This window comes from Ctenopharyngodon idella, chromosome 1 (genome assembly GCF_019924925.1).
Source record: "Ctenopharyngodon idella isolate HZGC_01 chromosome 1, HZGC01, whole genome shotgun sequence".
NCBI classification, from domain to species: Eukaryota; Metazoa; Chordata; class Actinopteri; order Cypriniformes; family Xenocyprididae; genus Ctenopharyngodon; species Ctenopharyngodon idella.
The window spans coordinates 25,846,712-25,869,522 of NC_067220.1; the positions used below are offsets into that span (position 1 = coordinate 25,846,712).

General features: G+C 39.1%; 1 protein-coding gene across 2 annotated transcripts in view; it reads left to right on the plus strand.

Moving 5' to 3' along the window:
- Positions 1 to 22,804, plus strand: part of poglut1 (protein O-glucosyltransferase 1) — a 30,551-nt gene extending 7,747 nt beyond the window's left edge. Inside the window, exons 4-11 of one of the 2 annotated variants that reach the window (XM_051896967.1) lie at positions 49 to 184; positions 16,089 to 16,210; positions 16,384 to 16,443; positions 16,522 to 16,621; positions 17,099 to 17,157; positions 17,268 to 17,435; positions 21,032 to 21,088; positions 21,346 to 22,804. In XM_051896967.1, the coding sequence (XP_051752927.1) occupies positions 49 to 184; positions 16,089 to 16,210; positions 16,384 to 16,443; positions 16,522 to 16,621; positions 17,099 to 17,157; positions 17,268 to 17,435; positions 21,032 to 21,088; positions 21,346 to 21,502 (859 nt within the window). In that variant the 3' untranslated portion in view covers positions 21,503 to 22,804. Of the gene's footprint in view, positions 1 to 48; positions 185 to 4,397; positions 5,521 to 16,088; positions 16,211 to 16,383; positions 16,444 to 16,521; positions 16,622 to 17,098; positions 17,158 to 17,267; positions 17,436 to 21,031; positions 21,089 to 21,345 lie in introns of those variants that run through there. The other variant, XM_051896976.1, reaches the window with a different exon arrangement.
- Positions 22,805 to 22,811: the final 7 nt, after the last annotated feature.

Genomic DNA, 22,811 nt, shown 5'->3' on the forward strand with positions numbered 1-22,811 from the left:
CATGTGTAAATGGGTGTTGAATATCAGACAATTATCCTTTCTTTGCAGATGCAGCGGTGTTGAGCACTTCATCCTAAAAGTGATTAACAGGTTACCAGATTTGGAGATGGTGATTAATGTGCGTGACTATCCACAGGTTCCTGGATGGGTTCAGCCAGTCTTGCCTGTACTTTCCTTCAGTAAGGTGTGTACACCCTTTACCCCAACAAAGTGCCTAAGAACTATCTACTTAAATTGATTTTATGTTTTATCAGTACCTTGACTATATTAAGGCAATTTACATTAATTTGTGCCTCCGCCTTTAGATTACTAACACTGATCCACCAACACACCCCTGTTAAAACAGCTGATTACTAACTGCATAAATGTGCACACCCCTGAATTAATACTTAGTTGAAGCACCCTTTGATTTTATTACAGCACACAGTCTGTTTGGATAGGAGTCTTATCAGTTCCCAGATAGCATGTAATTATTGAAACAATGTTGAGTCAGTGTTGATGTGTCAACACTAATTGAATTGAATTAACGTTACAAAGTGATGTTGCTTTAGTATCACTCTTGCACCCTCATTTAATGTTGAACCAATGTTGAGATTTCAACCACAAATCAATGGTAATGTTATTGATTCAACATTACAAAGTGATATTTTTTCAACATCACTTTTGCACCCTCAGTTACTGTTGAAACAGTGTTGTGATTTAAACAAAAAATTAATGATAAAATGAATGAATCAACATTATGAAGTGATGTTGGTTCAATATCATGTTTGCACTCTCATTTAATGTTGAAACAATGGTGAAAAATAATGTTAATGATATTGAATCAACATTACACTAAGATTGATTCTACATCACCAATGCTGAATCAAGTATTGAAATTAACAAAATAATCAATGGTAATTTTGTTTAATCAATGTTACAATGTGATGTTGATTCTAAATCAGTTAAAACACTGAAAATACAACTGAAATGTAATGACAACATAAAAGAGTGTTGCCATCTGATGTACCAAGTTAATGTTGAAACTGAAGTTAACGTAGGAGCTAAACATGTAGAGGAATAAACACCTCTGAGCTATGGCCATTACTATAAACTATATCTCAGTTCATTTTCTATGAAACTACATAGCATTCAAGTAACAAGTAACCTGAAATGAAAATTCTGTCTTCATTTACCCTCAAGTTGTTTCAAACCTGTATGACTTTCTTTCTTCTGTTGAACACAATAGAAGATATTTTAAAGAATGCTGGTAACCAGACAGTTGATGGTAGCCATTGATTTCTATAGTAGGAAAAAAATACTATGGATGTCAATGGCTACTCTCAACTGTTTGATTTTTAACATTCTTTAAAATATCTTTTGTGTGTGTGTGTTCAACAGAAGAAAGAAACACATACAGGTTTGGAACAACTTGAGGGTGAATAAATGATGACAGAATTTTCATTTCGGGCTGAACTATCCCTTCAAAGCTGCAAATTCACCTTATGTAGACCTTAATCTCTTTAAATATCACAAAGTAGCTATGTCTCAGTAAACACAAGATGTTTTATTTTGTGATTGTGTTTCAGTGGAAACAGGCTAAACTGAATGGAAATTACATTCCTCAAATTTAATAGTGATTCAGGAATTTGAATGATTACCTGATTAAGCAGTAATCAGGGACCAGGAGTTAATGCTGCCTTCACGTGCTAGCGGAAATTTGATAATTCCCACTTCTGAAGTCATGATTACGAGCTCATCGTTTTCAAGTTGGGATGGGTGTTCATTCTTGCTCACGTTCTTGTCTCTTGCACTTCAAGAACTTTATTCAGGAAATTCCTAATAAACATTACTAAAGCAAGATGTTTTTTTTTTAAGAATATAGAAAAGTGGATGCTTTATTCAAGCACTTTACTAACTTTTTAATGTATGTAATTACAGTCAGTAACTACACAAATCAAAAGCAAATAACAAGCGTACAAAACAAAGGAACAGAGGAATAATAAGGTAGATGCACCATTGTTTGAAACTGTGCTAGAGAAGTCATTTAAGTATGTCAGGTGGTTCAACACACAAGACTTCTGTATAGGATGCACCTGTGTTTTCTCTCTGAGGAAGCATCAATTAGACTACTGAGACATGCACATGCCAAACCAAAATGGGCGTTTACCAATCAGATGCCAATTTCAAACTACAGCTGCTTCTCGTTTCGGAGGCTGTGTTCTCTGGAGGTCACATTTGAAGGCTGCGTATGTCATCAAGGATGTCTTATTTAAGAAAAGTAACCATAATAAAATGGACTGTTATTCCTTGTGAGGTGTAAAATTCTGTAATTTCTTTCTTAGTTTGCAATCTAACGGTTAGTTTACTTAAATCAGACTGCCTCGATGATGTATGCAGCCTTCAAATGTGACCTGTGGAGAACGCAGCCTTCGAAATGAGACGCTGCATCCAACAGATGTTTTTCAACCATTTTTCAACAGACTTGCTAAAATCATTAAGGCCCACCCCTGAAACAAGCCCCCAGTGGATTAGAGCAAATCGGGTAAAGCGGTTGAAAATGCTCATCGTGGTTTGAAAATGCCCCACTGATTGGGAAACACCCACTAGTGTTCTGCAGAGATACATACCTGCACGATCTTGTGGTCATCAACTACAAATCACTGTTAGTTCAATGTCACTGTCTTCACCCATGTGTGCTGTCGACTTTCACCAAAATTTCAATGCTGATCCAACACACTTTATACATTGAAATTTCAATCTCAACTAAAATGATGGTTTGGATCAAAACTCAACATTTTTGACAATGTCACCATGCTATCTGGGTTGGTACATTGACTTATGAATATTGTGCCTCTTTGCTCTAGATCTATTAAATTCCAAGGGCATCTCCTGTGCACAGCCCTCTTCGGTTCCCTCGCAAGTTTCAGGTCTGGGTTTTGGCTGGGCCATTGCAAAACATTAATCTTTCTTTGCTGAAGCCATTCGTTTAATTTAAATGTGTGTTTTCTATCATTGTCATGCTGAAAGGTGAAAGTTCTCTTCATTTTCAGCTTTCTAGCAGATGCCAGAAGGTTCTGTGCCAAAATCAACTGGTACTTGGAGCTATTCATAATTCCCTCCACCTTCACTAAAGCTCCAGTACCAGCTGAAGAAAAGCAGCCCCAAAGCTTAATAATGCCACCATGCTTCACCGTGGGTATGGTGTTCTTTTGCTGATCTGCTGTGTTGTTTTTGTTCCAAACATACCTTTTACAATTTTGGCCAAAAAATTCTTGGTCTTCTTGGTCAATCTTGGTCTCTTTTCCACATGGTTTTGAGAGACTGGATATATGTTTAGCTGGGCTTGGATTTTTTTTTAATCAGAATAGGCTTGCCTCTTGCCACCCTGCCCCATAGCCCAGACTGATGGAGAATACAGGAGATATGGAGACATGTAGGAAGCACCCGGTACTTGCCAGAAAGAGCTGCAACTCTTTTAATGTTGCTGTAAGCCTCTTGACAGCGTCCCTGACCTGTTTTCTCTTTGTCTTTTGGAGGGACGCTCTTGTTCTTGATCATTTTTATTCTTGTGCCATTTTTTTTCCACTTGTTGATTTCTGTCTTCACTGTGTTCCCTGGTATATCTAATGTCTTGAAAAAAAATTTTGTAGCTCTCATCTGAGTGATAACATTCAACAGTACGTTGATGTTTCATAAGCTCTTTGTGGCCCATGGCTCTTGTAGTATTATGCAACCAAGGCAAGAAGTAAAATCCTGCAGGAACAGCTGAGATTTATTTGAAATTAATCAGTCACTTCACGTGTGTACTATTTAAAATTTTTTATTTTGAAATTTTTTCCATTAGGTGCAAATGTTCTGATATGACTTATCCTTGTTTCATTATTTACATCACAAAAACTTGCTGTTTTAAGAGGGGTAGACTTATATAATATGCTTTAAAAAACAAAACAATACAATAATTTTGGCTTTGGTATGACACCAGAATTGAGTTGAAAGCAAATCTATTAAGAACACTGCATGAAACTCTATAGTAACAAATGTTTTGCTTGTTTTAAAGAATAAATATAAATAGCACTTCTCAATGTTTCATACTCCGTATACTAGTTTGTATATCACATGGTGCAAAATTATGCAATAGAATCAAAATGTAACAATAAAACTTGTTGCTGATTGTACTTCTGGAATAGTAGGCTGGCGACCTGAAGATGCTTTTATCCCTTTCTGTGGGTGTCAAAAGGAGGAATAATAAAATTACATATAAAACGTTAACTGTCATACATCAACAATGAATGATCCACATTTACAGTGTTTATTAATCTTGGTTAATGTTTGGGTTAATATTAGTTTAATACATCAAGTAATGTTAGCATGCTAAACGTGTTTTAGTATATTTATAATTTATTATTTAACTTACTAGATTAATTAATATAATATTATTAGCTCAGGTTACCTAATGAATGTTGATGAATGTAGCTTTATTGTAAAGTTTTATTGTAAACATTCATATTATTAATATTCATATTTCATTTACTTAAATTAATATTACTAATCTCTTTATTCATTCAATCAAATTCAGTCAAAAACGCAAGTGCAAATATTATGAGATACTGGTTCTAGAGTGTCCGGAGGCAACACATGATTTTCAACGTTTATGACTGGTGCGGTAAGGTATGTTGGTTCACCTTTTTACATCTCTTTTGTATGCAAAGTAATGCCAAATTTCACTTCTACCACCCTCTTTATTAATTAAAAAAAAAATATATATATATATCTTTTAGTAGCTGAAAGTAATGGTGCGATGCGTTATACATTCAAGAGGTGGCTTCAGTCTGTTGCAGAAAAGCAGAGGCTGACAATCACACAAGCGAAACTGGGCAGAAATATTTGCTTACTATCAAGGTGTAAATTATGGGGAGTTTAATGTGTCTTCATGAATATGTATCTTCATATTTACTTGACAGACTGATATCTATCTATCTTCATATTTACTGACTGATTTTTAAAGTGTCATTTGGCCGCCACTAAAATGGGTCATACCATTGCAATTACCTGAGCAGTTGAAATACACTAGAAAACCTTGCTCCTTAGAGAACACACATAGATGGAGCAAGAACAATGTAAGTGTAGGCTATAAAATACATATGCATAGTTCTGTTGAAACTTTGCCCTGGCTTGCTGTTAAGGCTGTTAAACAGAATGTACGTGGCAAACTATCTGCTTAAATAGCAACACTGAAATAAGAATGCACTGTTTATCATTCAGTTGGGGGCCATTCACACAGAACATGTTCACTTTCAAGTTCGGTTCTCTCGACATTGCATCAGTAGCTGACGCCATGGGGAAACACCTTTTCTGTGTGAATAATGAAGCCCTATGAAATCTTGCAGGTGAGAATTCGCCTGCCAATGGAGTGCAAGCGTGCAAAATACATTCTCCTTCAGACAGCTACACTGTCATCAAGAAGCCATCTGCAGCTTGCCGTTGAGGTACGCTCGCCAGAGGACTGTGCCTGGATTGCCGCTGCCCTGTAGCATTCCAGTGAGTATAACATTTTTCTTTCAGATGACTTCCGGACTGATGTTTTCTGCTTGGGCTTCGCCCTCTCAGAAACAGTGCTGCATGAGTCCATCTGCGGTCTATCAGTGGTGGACCTTAAGGACTCCAGTGATGAGAGCATGCCAACTAAGTGTCTGTGTTCCTCTCACCCAACCATTCAGGAAGTAAACCTGGCTTCTCATGCTCCCCCCTCTGTGGTGGAGCGGTGAGCAGAGCGTGGAGATTACAGCTAAGGGTTCTCATGCCAGCACAGGTGCCGCATGGCCCCCACTCTGGAAACGTGCAGCTCCCCACCTCAAAACAGCGATCTGCCATTTAAAAAGCACAAATCGCTCCAGCTCCTCACCCATTCACATGAGATAAGCAGCCCTCCGCCTCAGGGCAGTGGTCTGCCGTGTACAGAAGACAAAAAAAAATGTCCAACTGCTCAATTATTCACACAATATAAGTAGCCCCCTGACCCAGAGCAGTGACCTGCTATGTACAGAGGACAAAGCACTTCAGTCGCTCACTCACTTATGCAGTATTAGCAGCCCCCTGCCTCAGAACAGCAGTCTGCCTTGCATAAAGCACAATGTGCTTTGGCCGCTCGTTCAATCTCATAACACGGCTCCCCGCCTCAGAGTACAAAACGCTCCAGCCACTCACTCACCCGTGCGGTATAGGCAGCCCCTGTCTCAGAGCGGCGGTCTATCTTGTATAAGCATAAAATTCTCTGGCCCAACATATACATAAGAAATAAAAATAACATGCATGGGAAATAAAAATAACAATCATATTTAACTAAAGGCTGTCTGAATCAATCTCTCTCTAACTGCCCGAATCACTAAGTTCAGGGCACCCCTGTCTGAATGTAAGAGTCAGAGAGCTTCAGTTCGTGAGACACACTAGTAGCAACCCGGCTCACTAGTGTCTACCCCTTCATGGGGTAGAGTATCCCCATACCTTCTGCCTCTGATGGCTTCCAGTGTCTTTCCAACCCTTTAACGAAGTGGAGTATCCACCATACCGTCTGCCTCTGATGGCTTCCGGTGCTACACCAGCCTGCGACCTGGTGTCTTACACTCATGTCTGAGTGTGTAAACCCCCCATCTCACTTCCCAATTGTCTCAACTCTTCGAACCCGTAGTCAAAAGCAAAAGATTTCAGACTGCGGAGTTGCAACAGAAATTGAAATTTACAGGTAATGCTAATACACACTAAATACAGGTGCTGGTCATATAATTAGAATATCATCAAAAAGTTGATTTATTTCACTAATTCCATTCAAAAAGTGAAACTTGTATATTATATTCATTCATTACACACAGACTGATATATTTTAAATGTTTATTTCTTTTAATTTTGATGATTATAACTGACAACTAAGGAAAATCCCAAATTTAGTATCTCAAAAAAATTAGAATATTGTGAAAAGGTTCAATATTGAAGACACCTGGTGCCACACTCTAATCAGCTAATTAACTCAAAACACCTGCAAAGGCCTTTAAATGGTCTCTCAGTCTAGTTCTGTAGGCTGCACAATCATGGGGAAGACTGCTGACTTGACAGTTGTGCAAAAGACGACCATTGACACCTTGCACAAGGAGGGCAAGACACAAAAGGTCATTGCAAAAAAGGCTGGCTGTTCACAGAGCTCTGTGTCCAAGCACATTAATAGAGAGGCGAAGGGAAGGAAAAGATGTGGTAGAAAAAAGTGTACAAGCAATAGGGATAACCGCACCCTGGAGAGGATTGTGAAACAAAACCCATTCAAAAATGTGGGGGAGATTCACAAAGAGTGGACTGCAGCTGGAGTCAGTGCTTCAAGAACCACTACACACAGACGTATGCAAGACATGGGTTTCAGCTGTTGCGTTCCTTGTGTCAAGCCACTCTTGAACAACAGAAGCGTCTCGCCTGGGCTAAAGACAAAAAGGACTGGACTGCTGCTGAGTGGTCCAAAGTTATGTTCTCTGATGAAAGTAAATTTTGCATTTCCTTTGGAAATCAGGGTCCCAGAGTCTGGAGGAAGAGAGAAGAGGCACACAATCCATGTTGCTTGAGGTCCAGTGTAAAGTTTCCACAGTCAGTGATGGTTTGGGGTGCCATGCCATTTGCTGGTGTTGGTCCACTGTGTTTTCTGAGGTCCAAGGTCAACGCAGCCATATACCAGGAAGTTTTAGAGCACTTCATGCTTCCTGCTGCTGACCAACTTTATGGAGATGCAGATTTCATTTTCCAACAGGACTTGGCACCTGCACACAGTGCCAAAGCTACCAGTACCTGGTTTAAGGACCATGGTATCCCTGTTCTTAATTGGCCAGCAAACTCGCCTGACCTTAACCCCATAGAAAATCTATGGGGTATTGTGAAGAGGAAGATGCGATATGCCAGACCCAACAATGCAGAAGAGCTGAAGGCCACTATCAGAGCAACCTGGGCTCTTATAACACCTGAGCAGTGCCACAGACTGATCATCTCCATGCCACGCTGCATTGCTGCAGTAATTCAGGCAAAAGGAGCCCCAACTAAGTATTGAGTGCTGTACATGCTCATACTTTTCATGTTCATACTTTTCAGTTGGCCAGGATTTCTAAAAATCCTTTCTTTGTATTGGTTTTAAGTAATATTCTAATTTTCTGAGATACTGAATTTGGGATTTTCCTTAGTTGTCAGTTATAATCATCAAAATTAAAAGAAATAAACATTTGAAATATATCAGTCTGTGTGTAATGAATGAATATAATATACAAGTTTCACTTTTTGAATGGAATTAGTGAAATAAATCAACTTTTTGATGATATTCTAATTGTATGACCAGCACCTGTACACATAGTCACGCAATGCTGATGTTATTAACAATTTGAGAACAAAGTATAACAATAATAATAATTTGCACGGTTTGGCGTGATCCGAGCTAAGCGATCGTTAGGTTTAATCACCATTGGCAGCGAGATTTATGTTGTTTTTTTTCTTAGTTGGTCAGAACAAAAGTGGCAGACATATTACTTGTTCAGATGACATTTTCCGGCGAAAATTCTTATTTTGGTCATACTTCCAAGAAGTACAGTATCACCGATGTGGTGACTGACAGCAAACATTAGATTCATCCGCACTTCCGCAAATAACTGCAATTGCAGGTTTCAAACAGAGATGGCTACAAAGAGGCAAGACTTACAGACTGAAGCTTTAAGCAAATATAATTTATTATCTTTATGAGCACTGTCTCTGTACTATGATGCAGTCAGAAACCAGATGGAAAGTTGTCGAAGTATCCATTCAAGCTTAAGAATTTCTTCAGCTGATTGAAAACAACTTTTTCAATGATCTTGCCTATGAAAGGAATATTTGAGATTGGTCTATAGTTGCTCAATATGGTGTTATCCAGATTGCTCTTTTTCAGGAAGGGCTTATCCACTGCAGAAAGAAGTGAGGCGTTTATCATTTCTAGGAGATCTGCTTCTAAACAGTTTTTTGAAAATGCTTTTGAAAAAACATGTGGGAAGTGTGTCAAGGGAGTGTTGGAAATTTAGAATCAAAGACCAGGAGACTTGGTTGTATTTTCAGCAGGATTCTTTATTGAGAACATGCTGTTGGTTGCTGCAGTCATCAAGTCATCAACAAAAGGTGTTGGTCTTACACACAGCCTTACAGTGACCACTAAAACAAAAGCTTCTAAAGACAATACAGGCAATTACCCCTGACTGTGCAGATAATAGTACCCCAAATGGTACAGGAGCAAGTTGATGTTTTAAGGTGCTGTACTGTTTCTTCCAAAATTTTACCATCAATTGCTTCGAAAACAGACATAGTAACTGCTTTCTGAGGTTGTGGTCTGTGATCTGTCTGACCCTAGTGCAACTCAAGGATGTGCTGATCGCCTTTCTGATATTACTGATTTTCTCAGAGAAGGAAGCAAACTCACTGCATTTGCTATCTGAGAGCATTTCACTGGGAATGTGACTTGGGGGGTTTGTTAGTAGAGTCCCTCTACAGTAGCAAAAAGAGTGCATGTGTTGCCGTTTATAATATTTGAGAATAAGGTCTGTCTAGCGTTGCCTAGTTCCACATTAAAAGCATGACGGCTGTCTTTATAGATGTTATTGTGGATTTCAGGTTTTGTCTTCTGCCACATGTGCTCAGCTTTTCTGCATTGTCTTTTCATATTTTGCACTGCTGTTTAGTTTCTCCAGGGTGCTTTTTGTCTGCCACTCTTCTTCCTGACTTTTACAGGAGCAATATCATCAATTACACTCTTAACTTGAGTTAAAAGAATCAAGGAGAAAAAGAGTCTGCAGATATGCTTGGTGTTAAAGATATAGCCTTCATAAACAGCACACTAGTCATCTCATTTAAGCATCTCTTTTTGACAGAAACAGACCTAGCTTCAATAGTAGGAGAGATCAATATTATCTGGTCTTCCCCTGTGGTCCTGGTCCCCAACCTGACACTGAACATGAAGAAATGCCACTTCTTCAAGCAACAGTGTAAGTTCCTTGGCCATATAGTCTCCAAGAGGACTGTGAGAAGACCAAGGCCATTGCAGAGTTCCCTCCACTGAAAGACCTCAAAGCTCTGTAACGATTTCTGGACTTGGCAGGGTGGTACCATAAGTTCAATCCCCACTTTGCTGACATCGCTGCTCCATTAAACCACCTCAAAAAGAAAGGAGTTAAGTGGGAGTGGACTCCAGAGTGTCAGGCTAGCATGGATGCACTGAAACAAGCATTACAGAACTCACCAGTACTGATACAACCAGACCTTAACAGAGCCTTCCAAGTTCACACAGATGCGAGTGATGTAGGACTGGTTGCCATCCTCACTCAACACTCTGAGGAATGAGAAACGGTGGTAGCGTATGCTTCACAGACCTTAACAGGGGCAGAAAAGAATTATAGCACTTCTGAAAAAGAATGTTTAGCTGTGGTTTGGGCTGTTGAAAAGTGGAGCCATTACCTGGAGGGAAGGTCGTTTGATGTCTTCACTGACCATGCTGCACTCGCCTGGGCCTTCAACAAGACCTCCTCACGCCTAACCCACTGGATCCTCCGTCTGCAACAATTCAAATTTCAGGTCCGTCGTAGAAAAGGCTGCCTCAACATGGGTCCCGATGCTTTATCCCGGGTATATGAGCCATCTTCTGATGCTGCCCATGTCTCTCCATATCTTCTCACCACTCGTCTACCTTACCACACTCTCTGGAAGAAAGCACAGTAAAAACACTGCTGAAAATCCTAGAGGTGGCATGGTGGCCATCCATCAGGAAGGACGTTTGGCGGTACGTCAAAGGCTGTGAGGTATGCCAGAAATACAAACCCAGCAATACAAAACCATCTGGACTTTTACAGAGCAACAGATCACTGAGCCTGGACACACTTTAGGGATAGACCTGATGGGTCCATTCCCCACCAGTAAAAAACAGAACACTTACCTCCTTCTCATTGTTGATTATTACACCAAGTGGGTGGAAATGTTCCCACTTAGAGATGCCAAGACCCAGAAAATAGTGAAAATCCTCTGGGAGGAGATATTAACCCGACGGGGGGGTCCCAAAGTACCTGGTGTCTGACAGGGGTCCCCAGTTCACTTCCAGCATTCTGGGCGATCTATGCAAGGCATGGGGTTGTGTTCAGAAATTGACAACAAGCTACCACCCACAGGCAAATTTAACTGAAAGAATAAACCAAACAGTAAAAACCATGATTGCTGCCCATGTTGTTCAACATCAAACCTGGGACCAGTTGCTACCAGAATTCTGCTATACCATCAATACTGTCCAACAGGAAACCACCGGAAAGACACCAGCTAATGCTGGGACGGCAGAATCTGGGACCACTGGAACGCCTGATCCACTGACCACCTTCACCTGATCAAGCTGCATATTCCCTGAAGGAATGACATAACATCATGGCGGAGCAGGGACAGGATGAGGATGAGCCAAGCCAAATAAGCTAGGTATGATAATTTCCGTACAAAAAAATGCAGTTTCAAACGGGTGACCTAGTTTGGATTAAGACCCATCCTCTCTCCAGTATATTATAATATATTGTTAGCTGTCTATGTATAATTGTTTCCCCTGTGTTTCTGTTGCCCTGTCGAGTGTTGTTGTTCCCAACTCTCCTACAAAGGAGCAACGCTCATCATACTCAATCTGGATTATAGCGACCGTCTTTGACTGTGGCTGCTGTTTCTCGTCTTTTGGATTATAATGAATTTATTGGATTATATTAACATTGGGGATTTCGTCACAGGACAGACTCAAGCGCTTCACCGGTGAGGCCAAACTATAACACACACACACACACACACACACACACACACACACACACACACACACACACACACACAACATTGGACTTTTACGGACAATCTTACACACACACATACATTTTTGTATATATTGTAATATTGTTTTTCTGTGTCTTCTTGTATAATACACTTTGACGTTTATAATTGGTTTTTGTGGTTATTTATTGTGTCTGCACTCATTCAAACACTTTTAGGAGGGTAAAGGACCAACTTTATTTGTGTAGCCTGCCTTGCATAGGCTGAGTGTTACATATTGGTGGCCCGGATGGGGAACAATTATTCTGGAATTGTGTAGTTGGGTGATAAAAAGAGAAAATGGTGTATAAAAAAAACAATGTTTTTTCTAACACTGCTCCTTATACTAAATATCTACCAAATATCTGAGAGTTTTAATGATGAACAGCAAAGTCATTTTAACCGGGAGATGTGTTTTAGAGAGGCTGTCGATGTGAAAATGCAGGAAATTAAGGATTATGTCAGGACTGTGGTGGTGACACTGGAGAAAGAGGTGAAGGATTGTTTATTGAGGAGGGACAAAAAATAGGAGAAAAAACTGGAGCAAAGATGTCCAGCTCTACCCAGCGTCTCCTGCACCCATCACCAGCCCAGAGGCCCTCCGTTGTGCTTCTGCCACTCCTGCCCTAAACCTGTCTACAACACAGCCTAACACCACTTCATTCAGTAATGACAACCATCTAACCCACCACATCTAACCCACAATATGGAATGTAAGTGTGGCAAATTCTGAATGGGTATGGACTTCTTTCCCTCATGCGCCATAGGCTGAACGTCTATGTGACACTGCCACATAAGGGACATAGTTTTAATAGATTTTACATGTTTTATGGTCCATTTTACTCCTCTTTAAAAAATGTGTGTGTGTTTGTCTTTAAAAACTGAGACCTGTCATGTGAGCAAGTAGCCTCTCATTTTAAAAGGAGCAGAATGGCCTAAGATTGAGGCCTAAAAACCAAACAGGACTTAGGTCAATGTAAACCACTGCTTGGATTGCGAAGTACCTTATTGTGAACACTTGACATTCCAGGTTCTTTCTCGCACTTGCACTTTTGATTTATGCACATTGGATTGTATATAACTGTCTATTTTCCTATGGACTGTTTTATGGTATGGAATTGATGGACTCTTAGACATTTACCAGTCTAAGACTCTTTATATATCTTGTTTTGTTGTAGTTCAGTGTCATTTCTGTTGGTGTAAATACATCTGTTACTTTATATCCACTGTTTTCTTGTCTTCATTTTTAAACCCAACATACAAGTATTTTAAAAAATTCTCCTTTCAATTGTTTTTTTTTTATCTGCCAGTAGGACTGAGTGTTACAGAATAAGTCGATTTGCGGTCTTATGTTTCATCAGAATGTTCTGAAGTTCTCTGTTTACATCAGAAACTGTTGCTTGTGGAAGGCAGCACGTAGTTGTAGTCCTGCTACTGATGTTTCTGATTATGGAGTCATCCACTATCAGTCCTGGACTCAGCTGCGCTCTGAGCTGAGTGCTGCGCTCTGAGCTGAGTGCTGTTGTCTGCTCGACCTTGAGCACCAGTTAGCATCAGTGTTAGCTGCTAGCTGATTCGATCTGTGTCCGATCACGTTTGGGAATTCCTCACCCCCATTCATCACATCTAGGGCTTCTTCACCCACATTCATTAATACTTCAAATCTGTGCTCAAGATGTATAGGTTGTAGGAAACCAGTGTTTGGGGTAGAAGATGCCACTGCGGCAATATGTCATACTCGTGACAATCTGCTGTCTCGAGTGCCTTTGGGCCTCGCTCCCTGTTTGTGCCACTGATTAATGTGTTGATCAGTTACGGCTTGTTTCTCTACACTCAGTATGGCCTGTTGAGGAGCACTAGATTCATGGGACTCACCGGCTATATGCTGAGGGGGTCCATGAGAAGGCTCTACTGTGTGTTCCGTCTGGTTTGGTAGTCCTGAACGTAACTTTGTTTCGAGAACTGCAATCCTTTGTAGAAGTCTGTGGCAGTTTGTGCAGCAGCTAGATTCTTCAACCAGAAGAGGCATTTTCTTTCTTATCCTTTTGAATGTAGGCAGCTGTGTTTTCCCTTCTCCGGATTGTAAGCTTGATGGCTGCTGTCGGTGGGAGGCTGGTCGGATAAAAAATCCACTTTTTTGTAGTAATCTTCCAGTCACAAGTGTTTCTAGTTTTAGCGTTGGTGCCAAGCTTTGTTGTTTTGAGCACTGTGCTGATTTGCTTTAGTTAAATTTAGGAGATAAAATATAAAAGCAATAGAGCAAATCGTGGAGCAGTAAGCAAGAGCGTCCAAACAGTAGCTAAGCAGGAAGTAATCATATATTATGATTAATTCACACTATACAATGTATGCCGGCGCAGCCGATGTTCATCGCCTTCTATGATAAGCACCGGCTGTGCCACTGTTTTTCATTTAGGAATGTAATGTTGCTTACACTAGCCACTGTATACACTGGTGCTGCCGCCGGTCATAGCCCTCCTATGTTGCAGTTTTCAGCGTTCTTCCTCTGCACAGTGCTCTGTGCGACTGTCGTCTAGCCCTGTCCCAGCCCCTTGCATAGAGCCTGAGCTAGCTAAGAAGAGAACTCATCCCCGACACGAGGAAAGTGCCACATAGCATAATAGACGGGTCGACAGTAAAGTCTACCTGCTCTCTTATTCCTATCTCGGTCTCCCTGCCTTTTGTAGGCATTGAGATCACTAGTTGTCTTTGCTATGACTGTTCCGCTGTGTGGTGTGACAAAGCTGAAAGACAATACAGAAAGTGCTTCTATATCAGAACTCTTTTTTTTCATACGATAAGTAACCCCCGTCTTAGAGCGGAGAATACCATGTAAAAAGCACAAAGTGCTGCATCCCTTGTCGGAATATGCGGAGGCATGACATGCTCTGCTTGGGACTCCAGAGAGAGTTCTGGAAACAGTAAGAATGGCTACAAGATAGTTATTTCGCAGGATGCTCCGTTTATAATGTCTGTCGTGCAAGCTCTAAAACGCCCCCGGCATTACAACTGCACTATCAGAACGCTCCCTCAGACTGTTCACACAGAAATAGATCCTCTCGCAGGTTGGCCAGAGGACTATTTATCTAAGAGCATCTGGAGAATGCCGGCTTTTATATTCGGATCATCACAAGTGTTTCTGAGGTTGCTTCATGGGCACAGCGTACCACTTCACAGTCCCTTCAAATGTATGAATGTATGCATTTATGGAATGTATGAAATGTGGCTCTCTCCCCACTAAAATGAGTGGAGTTCATGTGCTGAATGATCAGTCTGTAATTTACTCTCCCGCTGAGTTCGAGCCGAGAAGTTTCTGTCTTTAAGGGTTGGGACACACTAAACTGACGCCAAAGAATTAGCGCTGATGAAAGCCAACTGTGTTGTCGCGTCGCCTGCTTTGGAGAAAAAACTCTGTGCTTGAACACACCAAAAGGACTACAGGCGACTGTCAACTAGCACTCGCTTTCTGCGCCTGCATGTAAAGGAGATAACTGTCTATTTAAGCAGATATATTCATCTATATTTGTCATTCAAAAAGGGAAAGCGAAACTAAGACAAGTACAGGTATACAAACCATAAACAAAGCAGCACTTGCTTACCATTTGAATATCAATCATGCTGATCATGTTCTTTATTCCACTATGCTCATGTTATTATGAAAATATTTGTGCAGTGGAATGCTCAGGTAAGATGAAATAAAATTAGAACAAATTTCTGTCTGTGCCGTCATGACTACTTTGCTCGCTTTCATCACTTTTGTTCTTATTCTCGTGCACTGACTCATTCGCTAAGCTGAACAGCCAATCAGAGTTCTCTCTCTCACTGATGGCCCGACGCCGATACTACATGCTGAATCTGCCAAGAAAAGAAATCGACAGCGTCTGACTAGAGATAGCTATGCATAACACACCAAAAAAAATTAAGTCTGTGTGTCTCTGGCTTAAGAGTTCTCAGGAAACACTCTGGCTGATCACACATTTGTCACATTTTCCGGTTTCGCATTCAGTTTGGGTAATACGCTGCTGCATAGTGATGAATTTCAGAACATCAGCGTATCAAGTAACGAAATGACCAAAATCATGATATTGAACCACTTGAAATATAACATATACCAATATTTTTCCAGTACCTGTATCCCACACAACGCTACTGACATCCACAAAAAAATGTATATTAGTCGGGCTCTAATTGTATTTAAAGTGTATTAGTAAAGTGTATTAGTTATTCTTTTGCTCACTGTTTAGACGCTAGACTACCAGGACATTATGTACCCTGCATGGACATTCTGGGAGGGAGGTCCTGCTGTATGGCCAATCTACCCCACTGGACTGGGCCGATGGGATCTCATGAGGGATGACCTGAAAAAGTTGGTAACAAATTAGAATATTTCAAGTCCTGTTCTCATCCTACATCTCAGTATATTATACAAATCCAAATTAATGGATTAATAGAATGCTTGAAAGTATACAGAGGGTTAACTCCATTATAGTCAATTTAAGGCAAATAGATGTATTCTAATTTTTAGTTTACACTCTTCAGATCAGCTGCACGATGGCCCTGGAAGAAGAAAAGCCCAAAAGGATTCTTTAGAGGCTCTAGGTCTGTTGTGTCTCCAGCATGCAGTTCAATGTAGAGTTGTTTTCAGCAAAAGCTGATCGGTTTTTCCAATGTTTGTAGGACCAGTTCAGAGAGGGACCCTCTGATCCTTCTCTCAAGAGAAGCCCCTGACCTTGTGGATGCAGAGTACACCAAGAATCAGGCCTGGAAGTCAGAGAAGGTATATTTACTCACACAACGCATGTAGAAATAATCTAGATTATGTAGAATTAGGTTAAAGTTGTGATGAAATGGAAGTAGCGAGATATCTTTTCTTCCGGATTGTGAAAAAATGCAGAGCGGAGACTTCTATTTATCAGTTGATGGACGGATTTTGAGATGTGGGCATTTTTTGGAGGCAGATGAACGTGAATTTCCTGCATACATTACTAGACAGATGTTATGTCATTTTGGATAAATTGTTCACAACAAGATCAATACAATTCATTTAGAATATAGATTTTTCATTTCATGCCAACCCATAAAATTCAATAGAATTTTGTAACAAGCAGTGTACAGGGGCCTACAAGGACAGGCTTGGGAAACACTAATCTAAACTAAGTTCTTTAATATTCTCAGCAAAATCAAAATATGTTTCTGCTCTAGACTTTACAGTTTTGTCATTTCAAACTACTGTTTTTTTTTTTTTTTTTTATAGGACACTCTGGGTAGGTCCCCAGCAAAGGAAATTCCCCTAGTTGAACACTGTGAATACAAGTAAGACCAGCCTCATTTCTGCTTTTGCAAGAGCTGTAGCACTGAACCAGATGTCTGTCAGTGAATTATCATTTAAAGTATTTTGTTAAAGATTTCTCAATATTTCTCAGATACCTCTTTAACTTCAGAGGTGTTGCTGCTAGTTTCCGTTTGAAGCATCTGTTCTTGTGTGGCTCACTGGTTTTTCACGTCGGGGAGGAGTGGCTTGAGTTCTTCTACTCTCAGCTCAAGCCCTGGGTTCACTACATCCCTGTCAAACAGGACTTGTCTGACCTCAGGTAACTTAAACATTTTACTCAGGCTAGCTGATATCCAATCTTTTCCTTAAAGATGACCTATTATGCCCCTTTTGACAAGATGTAATATAAGTTTCTGGTGTCCCCAGAATGTGTCTGTGAAGTTTCAGCTCAAAATGTCCCACAGATCATTTATTATAGCTTGTCAAATTTGCGATTGATTTTTGGGTTTGAGCAAAATCAAGCCATTTTTGTGGGTGGGTTGCTTTAAATGCAAATGAGCTTGTGCTCCTCGCCCCCAAGCTCGCTCGTCATTCCAATACACTGAGGTATACATAATACTGTAGCTTTCACAGCAAATATAACTTGCAAAATGGATTGTTACAAACTGTTCTTGATGCAGCATATAACATAATTATGGCATGTATTTTGTGGATGTTTGCTAAAATTCGATTCTGAATGAGTTTGATAGCATAATGCACGGCTAACGTGGCTAAAGTTTTACACACTGTTAGAGACACTCAATAAAAATGAAGATGTGTTTATGAATTATACAGACTACAAAAATGAAATGGGTTAAAAATGAAAATAATGACATGGCTCTGGTCTCCGTGAATACAGCAAGAAACAATGGTAACTTTAGCTACATTTAACAGCAACGTGCTAACTAAACACATTCAGGAAGACAATTTGCAAACATCAGAAAATGAATATATATGAAATTGGATCAGTTGGTATCGATCCATCTTTGAGAATCAATTTCTGTGCGAATACTGTGTTTTACTGATGATCGTGTGAAGCATTCTAGTGTTAATGACTTACACATACTGCTATATGAATTTATCTGGACACATTCCCTTCATAAATAAAATTGCACCACTGCGTCCTTAGTGGCTCAGATGCCAGGGAGTTTATGGAGACTCGTATGTTTGCTATTATAGCTGTTAACAGATCAGTGATAATGTTTACATAGCTGAGATATATATTACGAGCTCAGGGACGGTCGTTCTTGAGTGCTGCTGTCCTGCAGAGTTTTGCTCCGACCCAACTCACCTTCCTTCATGTAGCTTTAGTAATCCTGAAGACATTCAAGTGTGTTTGATCAGGGTTGTAGCTAAACTGCAGGACAGCTGCTGCTGCTGCACTCCAGGTCCAGTGTTTCGTCGTGTGCGAAAACAATGGCGGCACCGTGGGTGGAAACATACAGATTCAGGGGGTGGTAATATTATAATATTATTAATATTATATTATATAATAATATTATTATATCCTCTCCTACGTCACAAGGGGAGCAAAATCAGAACAGCTCGATTTTTCTCATGCTTGCAGAGAAAGGCTTACCAAAACAAAGTTACTGGGTTGTCCTTTTTCACATTTTCTGTGCTGGTAGATGCACCAGAGACCCGATTATAGCACTTAAAAGTCAGATTTCCATGATATGACTGCTTTAACACACAATTTCCCTTTGTGCCCTTTTGTGATTTTATGTTCAAAGTGTTTTACATTGACATAATTTTAAAGGGGACCTATTATGCCCCTTTATACAAGATGTAATTTAAGTCTGAGGTCCCCAGCATGTGTCTGTGAAGTTTCAGCTTAAAATACATCACAGATTATTTATTATACCATGTTGTAAAGACCCATTGCCGAGTGCAAGCAAAAAAATGTGATTTTTGTGCATGTGCCTTTAAATGCAAATGAGCTGCTGCTCCCCACCCCCAATCCAGAATAGGGCTTCCTTCATTCACAGCTCCTGCATTCATCTGAAACCCTGCCAAATACTAACAAGACATCTGTTTGGTTTTGACAAAATGATTGTTCACTCTTACATTCAACAACAAAACACCAAACATTCTTGTCACTACAGCTGCTCTGGCGTCGAGACAATGACGGACAGTGTACAACTCGCTCAGGGTAGAAACTATGCTAATACGGCAGAGTCTTTCAGCAGTTGTGGATGGGGCCTGTACAATGTGACGTCACATTGCTCAGAAACGGCTTGTTCAATGAGACTGAGGTTTTATGGGGAATAAAAAAAAAAGGAGTGGGTGGATTTTTTTTGTTTTGTTTTGTACACACACTGTTGACACACATTATGTGTAACACCATGTAAAAGTGAAGTTTGCATAATAGGTCCCCTTTGATTCTGTTAGCTGATTGAAGTGAATTTGTTGTTTTTGCGGAATAAACTTAGAAATTGTTCACCAAAAATGCTTTTTTTTTTTTTCTACAATAAATGCGATGACTTTTTACTAATTACAAATGAACAAAAACAACAAGATCCATTCATTTGATACTGAAAATAACAGTATTACACACAAATACAAAGTCCCATTTCAGCACATTGGGCTTTACGTAGTTGGTCTACAAAGTTCTTTGATAAAATCCAAACAACCACAAGGTTTTACTTTATAAAAAATAAAAAACTGTCTTAAAGTGAGAGATACATGTGAGCAGACCAAGCCCAAAGGGTTCCAATCTAAATCTGGGTTCACCCAAAAATTAAAATAATGTCATTTATTACTCACCCTCATGTCGTTCTCAACCCCTAAGACCTTCGTTCATCTTCGGAACACAAATTAAGATGTTTTTTTATTAAATCCGATGGCTCAGCGAGGCCTGCATAGACAGCAATGGTACTTCCTCTCTCAAGATCCATAAAGGTACTAAAAACATATTTAAATCAGCTCATGTGAGTACATTGGTTCTACCTTAATATTATAAAGCGGCAAGAATATTTTTTGTGCACCAAAAAGAAACAAAATACAGACTTTTTAACAATCTAGTAATCTAGTTTAACAATCTAGTCATTTCAAAACACTGCTTCATGAAGCTTCAGAGCTTTACGAATCAAATCAGTGGTTTGGAGCGCCAAAGTCACGTGATTTCAGCAGTTTGGCAGTTTGATACGCGATCCGAATCACTGATTCGACTCAAAAGATTCATAACGCTCCGAAGCAGTGTTTTGAAATCGGCCATCACTAGATATTGTTAAAAAGTCATTATTTTGTTTTTTTGGTGCACAAACTATATTCACGTCGCTTTATAATATTAAGGTAGAATCACTGAACTCACATGAACTGATTTAAATATGTTTTTAGTACCTTTATGGATCTTGAGAGAGGTAGTACCATTGCTGTCTATGCAGGCCACGCTGAGCCATCGGATTTGATTAAAAATATCTTAATTTGTGTTCTGAAGATGAACAAAGGTCTTACGGGTGTAGAACGATATGAGGGTGAGTAATAAATTACATTATTTTAATTTTTGGGTGAACTAACCCTTAAGTATGTTATGCGCATATTTTTGTATCAAATGATATGACCACAAACAATGAGTCAAAGTGCCAATTTTGGAAAATGTAAAAAGTCTATGATTAGGTGATATATGTAATCTGTGTATAGTATCTTAAGCTGAAAATGTTGTCATTGTTTATTCACTGTCATATTCTTCCAGACCTGTTGAAGAAATGTAATTATCATCAAACAAGTGAATTATGTGAAATATTTATTCATAGAAATGTAATTGAGAGCTAGCAGAGAACTGTCTCTTTACTCGTGTAAGAATTAGACAACTGAATTTGTTTATTAATTAGTTTATTTATTGTTTATTTATTCATTTGTTTGTTTGTTTGTTAGAGAGCTGCTTCAGTTTGTGAAAGAAAATGATGCCGTGGCAGAAGAAATTGCTGTCAGGTAACAATTTAAGCCTTTTAATCATGTTGTTCCAAACCTATATTACCATTTTATTCTGTGGAACATAAAAGAAGATATTTGTTTGATTACCAATATTCTTCAAAATTTGAAATAAATAAATAAATAAATAAAATATATATATATATATGATTCTTCAGTAAATTATGACAGGTCAGACAATAATGAAAATTCTATCTCTTTAAAACATTGTCTGTGCTGATACTTGTACTCATATTTATGGCTCTGTATTTCTTTAGGGGCCAGACCTTTATTCTGGAACATCTCCGTATGGAGGATGTGTCTTGTTACTGGGAGAGATTGCTCACCGACTTCAGCAAGCTGCTCAAATACAAACCTAAGAGAAAATCAAACTACAATCAGATCATCCACGGAGCCAGCCGATCTGAACTCTGACTTGAAGAAATGATAATGGGGAGATAATTCTTCTTTTCTTTGCCTTTATTCTTGCTCTTCATTCTTTTGAACATCACAATTGCTCTTTAAACTGGTCTTAATAGCTGAAAAGAGCATTTCAAGGCAGCTCCATGTAGTTAAGCTGGTGAATCCTGCCAAATGTCTCTCAGACTATCTATATTGCTCTAAAGGTTAAGACTCAAGGAAGGTTTTAAAATCAATTAAATGTGCTTTAAGCTACCATATATATATATATATATATAATGACCTGTCCAGACCCTTATTCTTTGGATGTCAGCAATATTACACATCTGAAATAGCTGAAATACACATTCTTCATAGCATTCAGCAGTCTCAAAACAAATTCTTAAGGTCGTACATAGTCAGTTTGAGGTATGTAGTGAAGCCTGTAAAGCTACAACACTGTAAAAGTAATTTATTGTGAAACAACAGTATAACATACAACAGCCTGCCAAAAAAAAAAGTTTCTTAAAAATGAAATGTTTCATCATGGCCTTGATGGAAGTTGTTGGGGTTGTTTTCCCTTATAATCAAAGTGACTCAATAGCGACTCTTCTGTCAGATGTTTTGTTAGTTTGTAGAAATTTTTCCATTGCAGATTTATGGGGTTACTTTAGATAATGGTAACAGTGGTAACAATCGCCTACCATCATTTTTAGAGGTAGCATGAAGGACCATTTAAAAAGTCAAAACTGGAGCCAGTTCAAAGCATCCTGTAACATAAGACCACTTTCATTACATTTGATACATGAAACAATGTCAATAGATTACTTTGATCCAGTGCAGAATGTCTTTTTTGCAGTGAAATGGAATCTCTGGGTCCAGACTACTAGTATTTTTGGATTAACTGATACCAAGTTTTCTAATAATTCTTTATAGGAATGTAACATGTCTTCTATGTCACTATCAATACAGTAATACCTGCAAAGCCTCAGTACAACAGTATTAGAAGTATTGAGATGATAATCTGATTCAACACTTAAGTGCTAATAGAGAAACATTTGAATGTAACACAGTTTTACAAAATACAGTCAAACTGATACTGAGGTGTTGAATATGCTTGAGTATTCCTGTAGATAATTGTCTTGTCTGTCTGTCTGTCTGTCTGTATTGAAATTGTTTTCAGTCATTTTTGTATATTACCCAGATCTAGTGTGGAAAAGACCAAAAGTCAAACTTGTCAGTTGTGTCAGTAAAGGTAATCATCACCAATAAAAGTTTTTTAAACCATGGTGGAAAAAAAGAAAATAATAATAATAAAAAATAGACAATATAAAGGAACACCCGA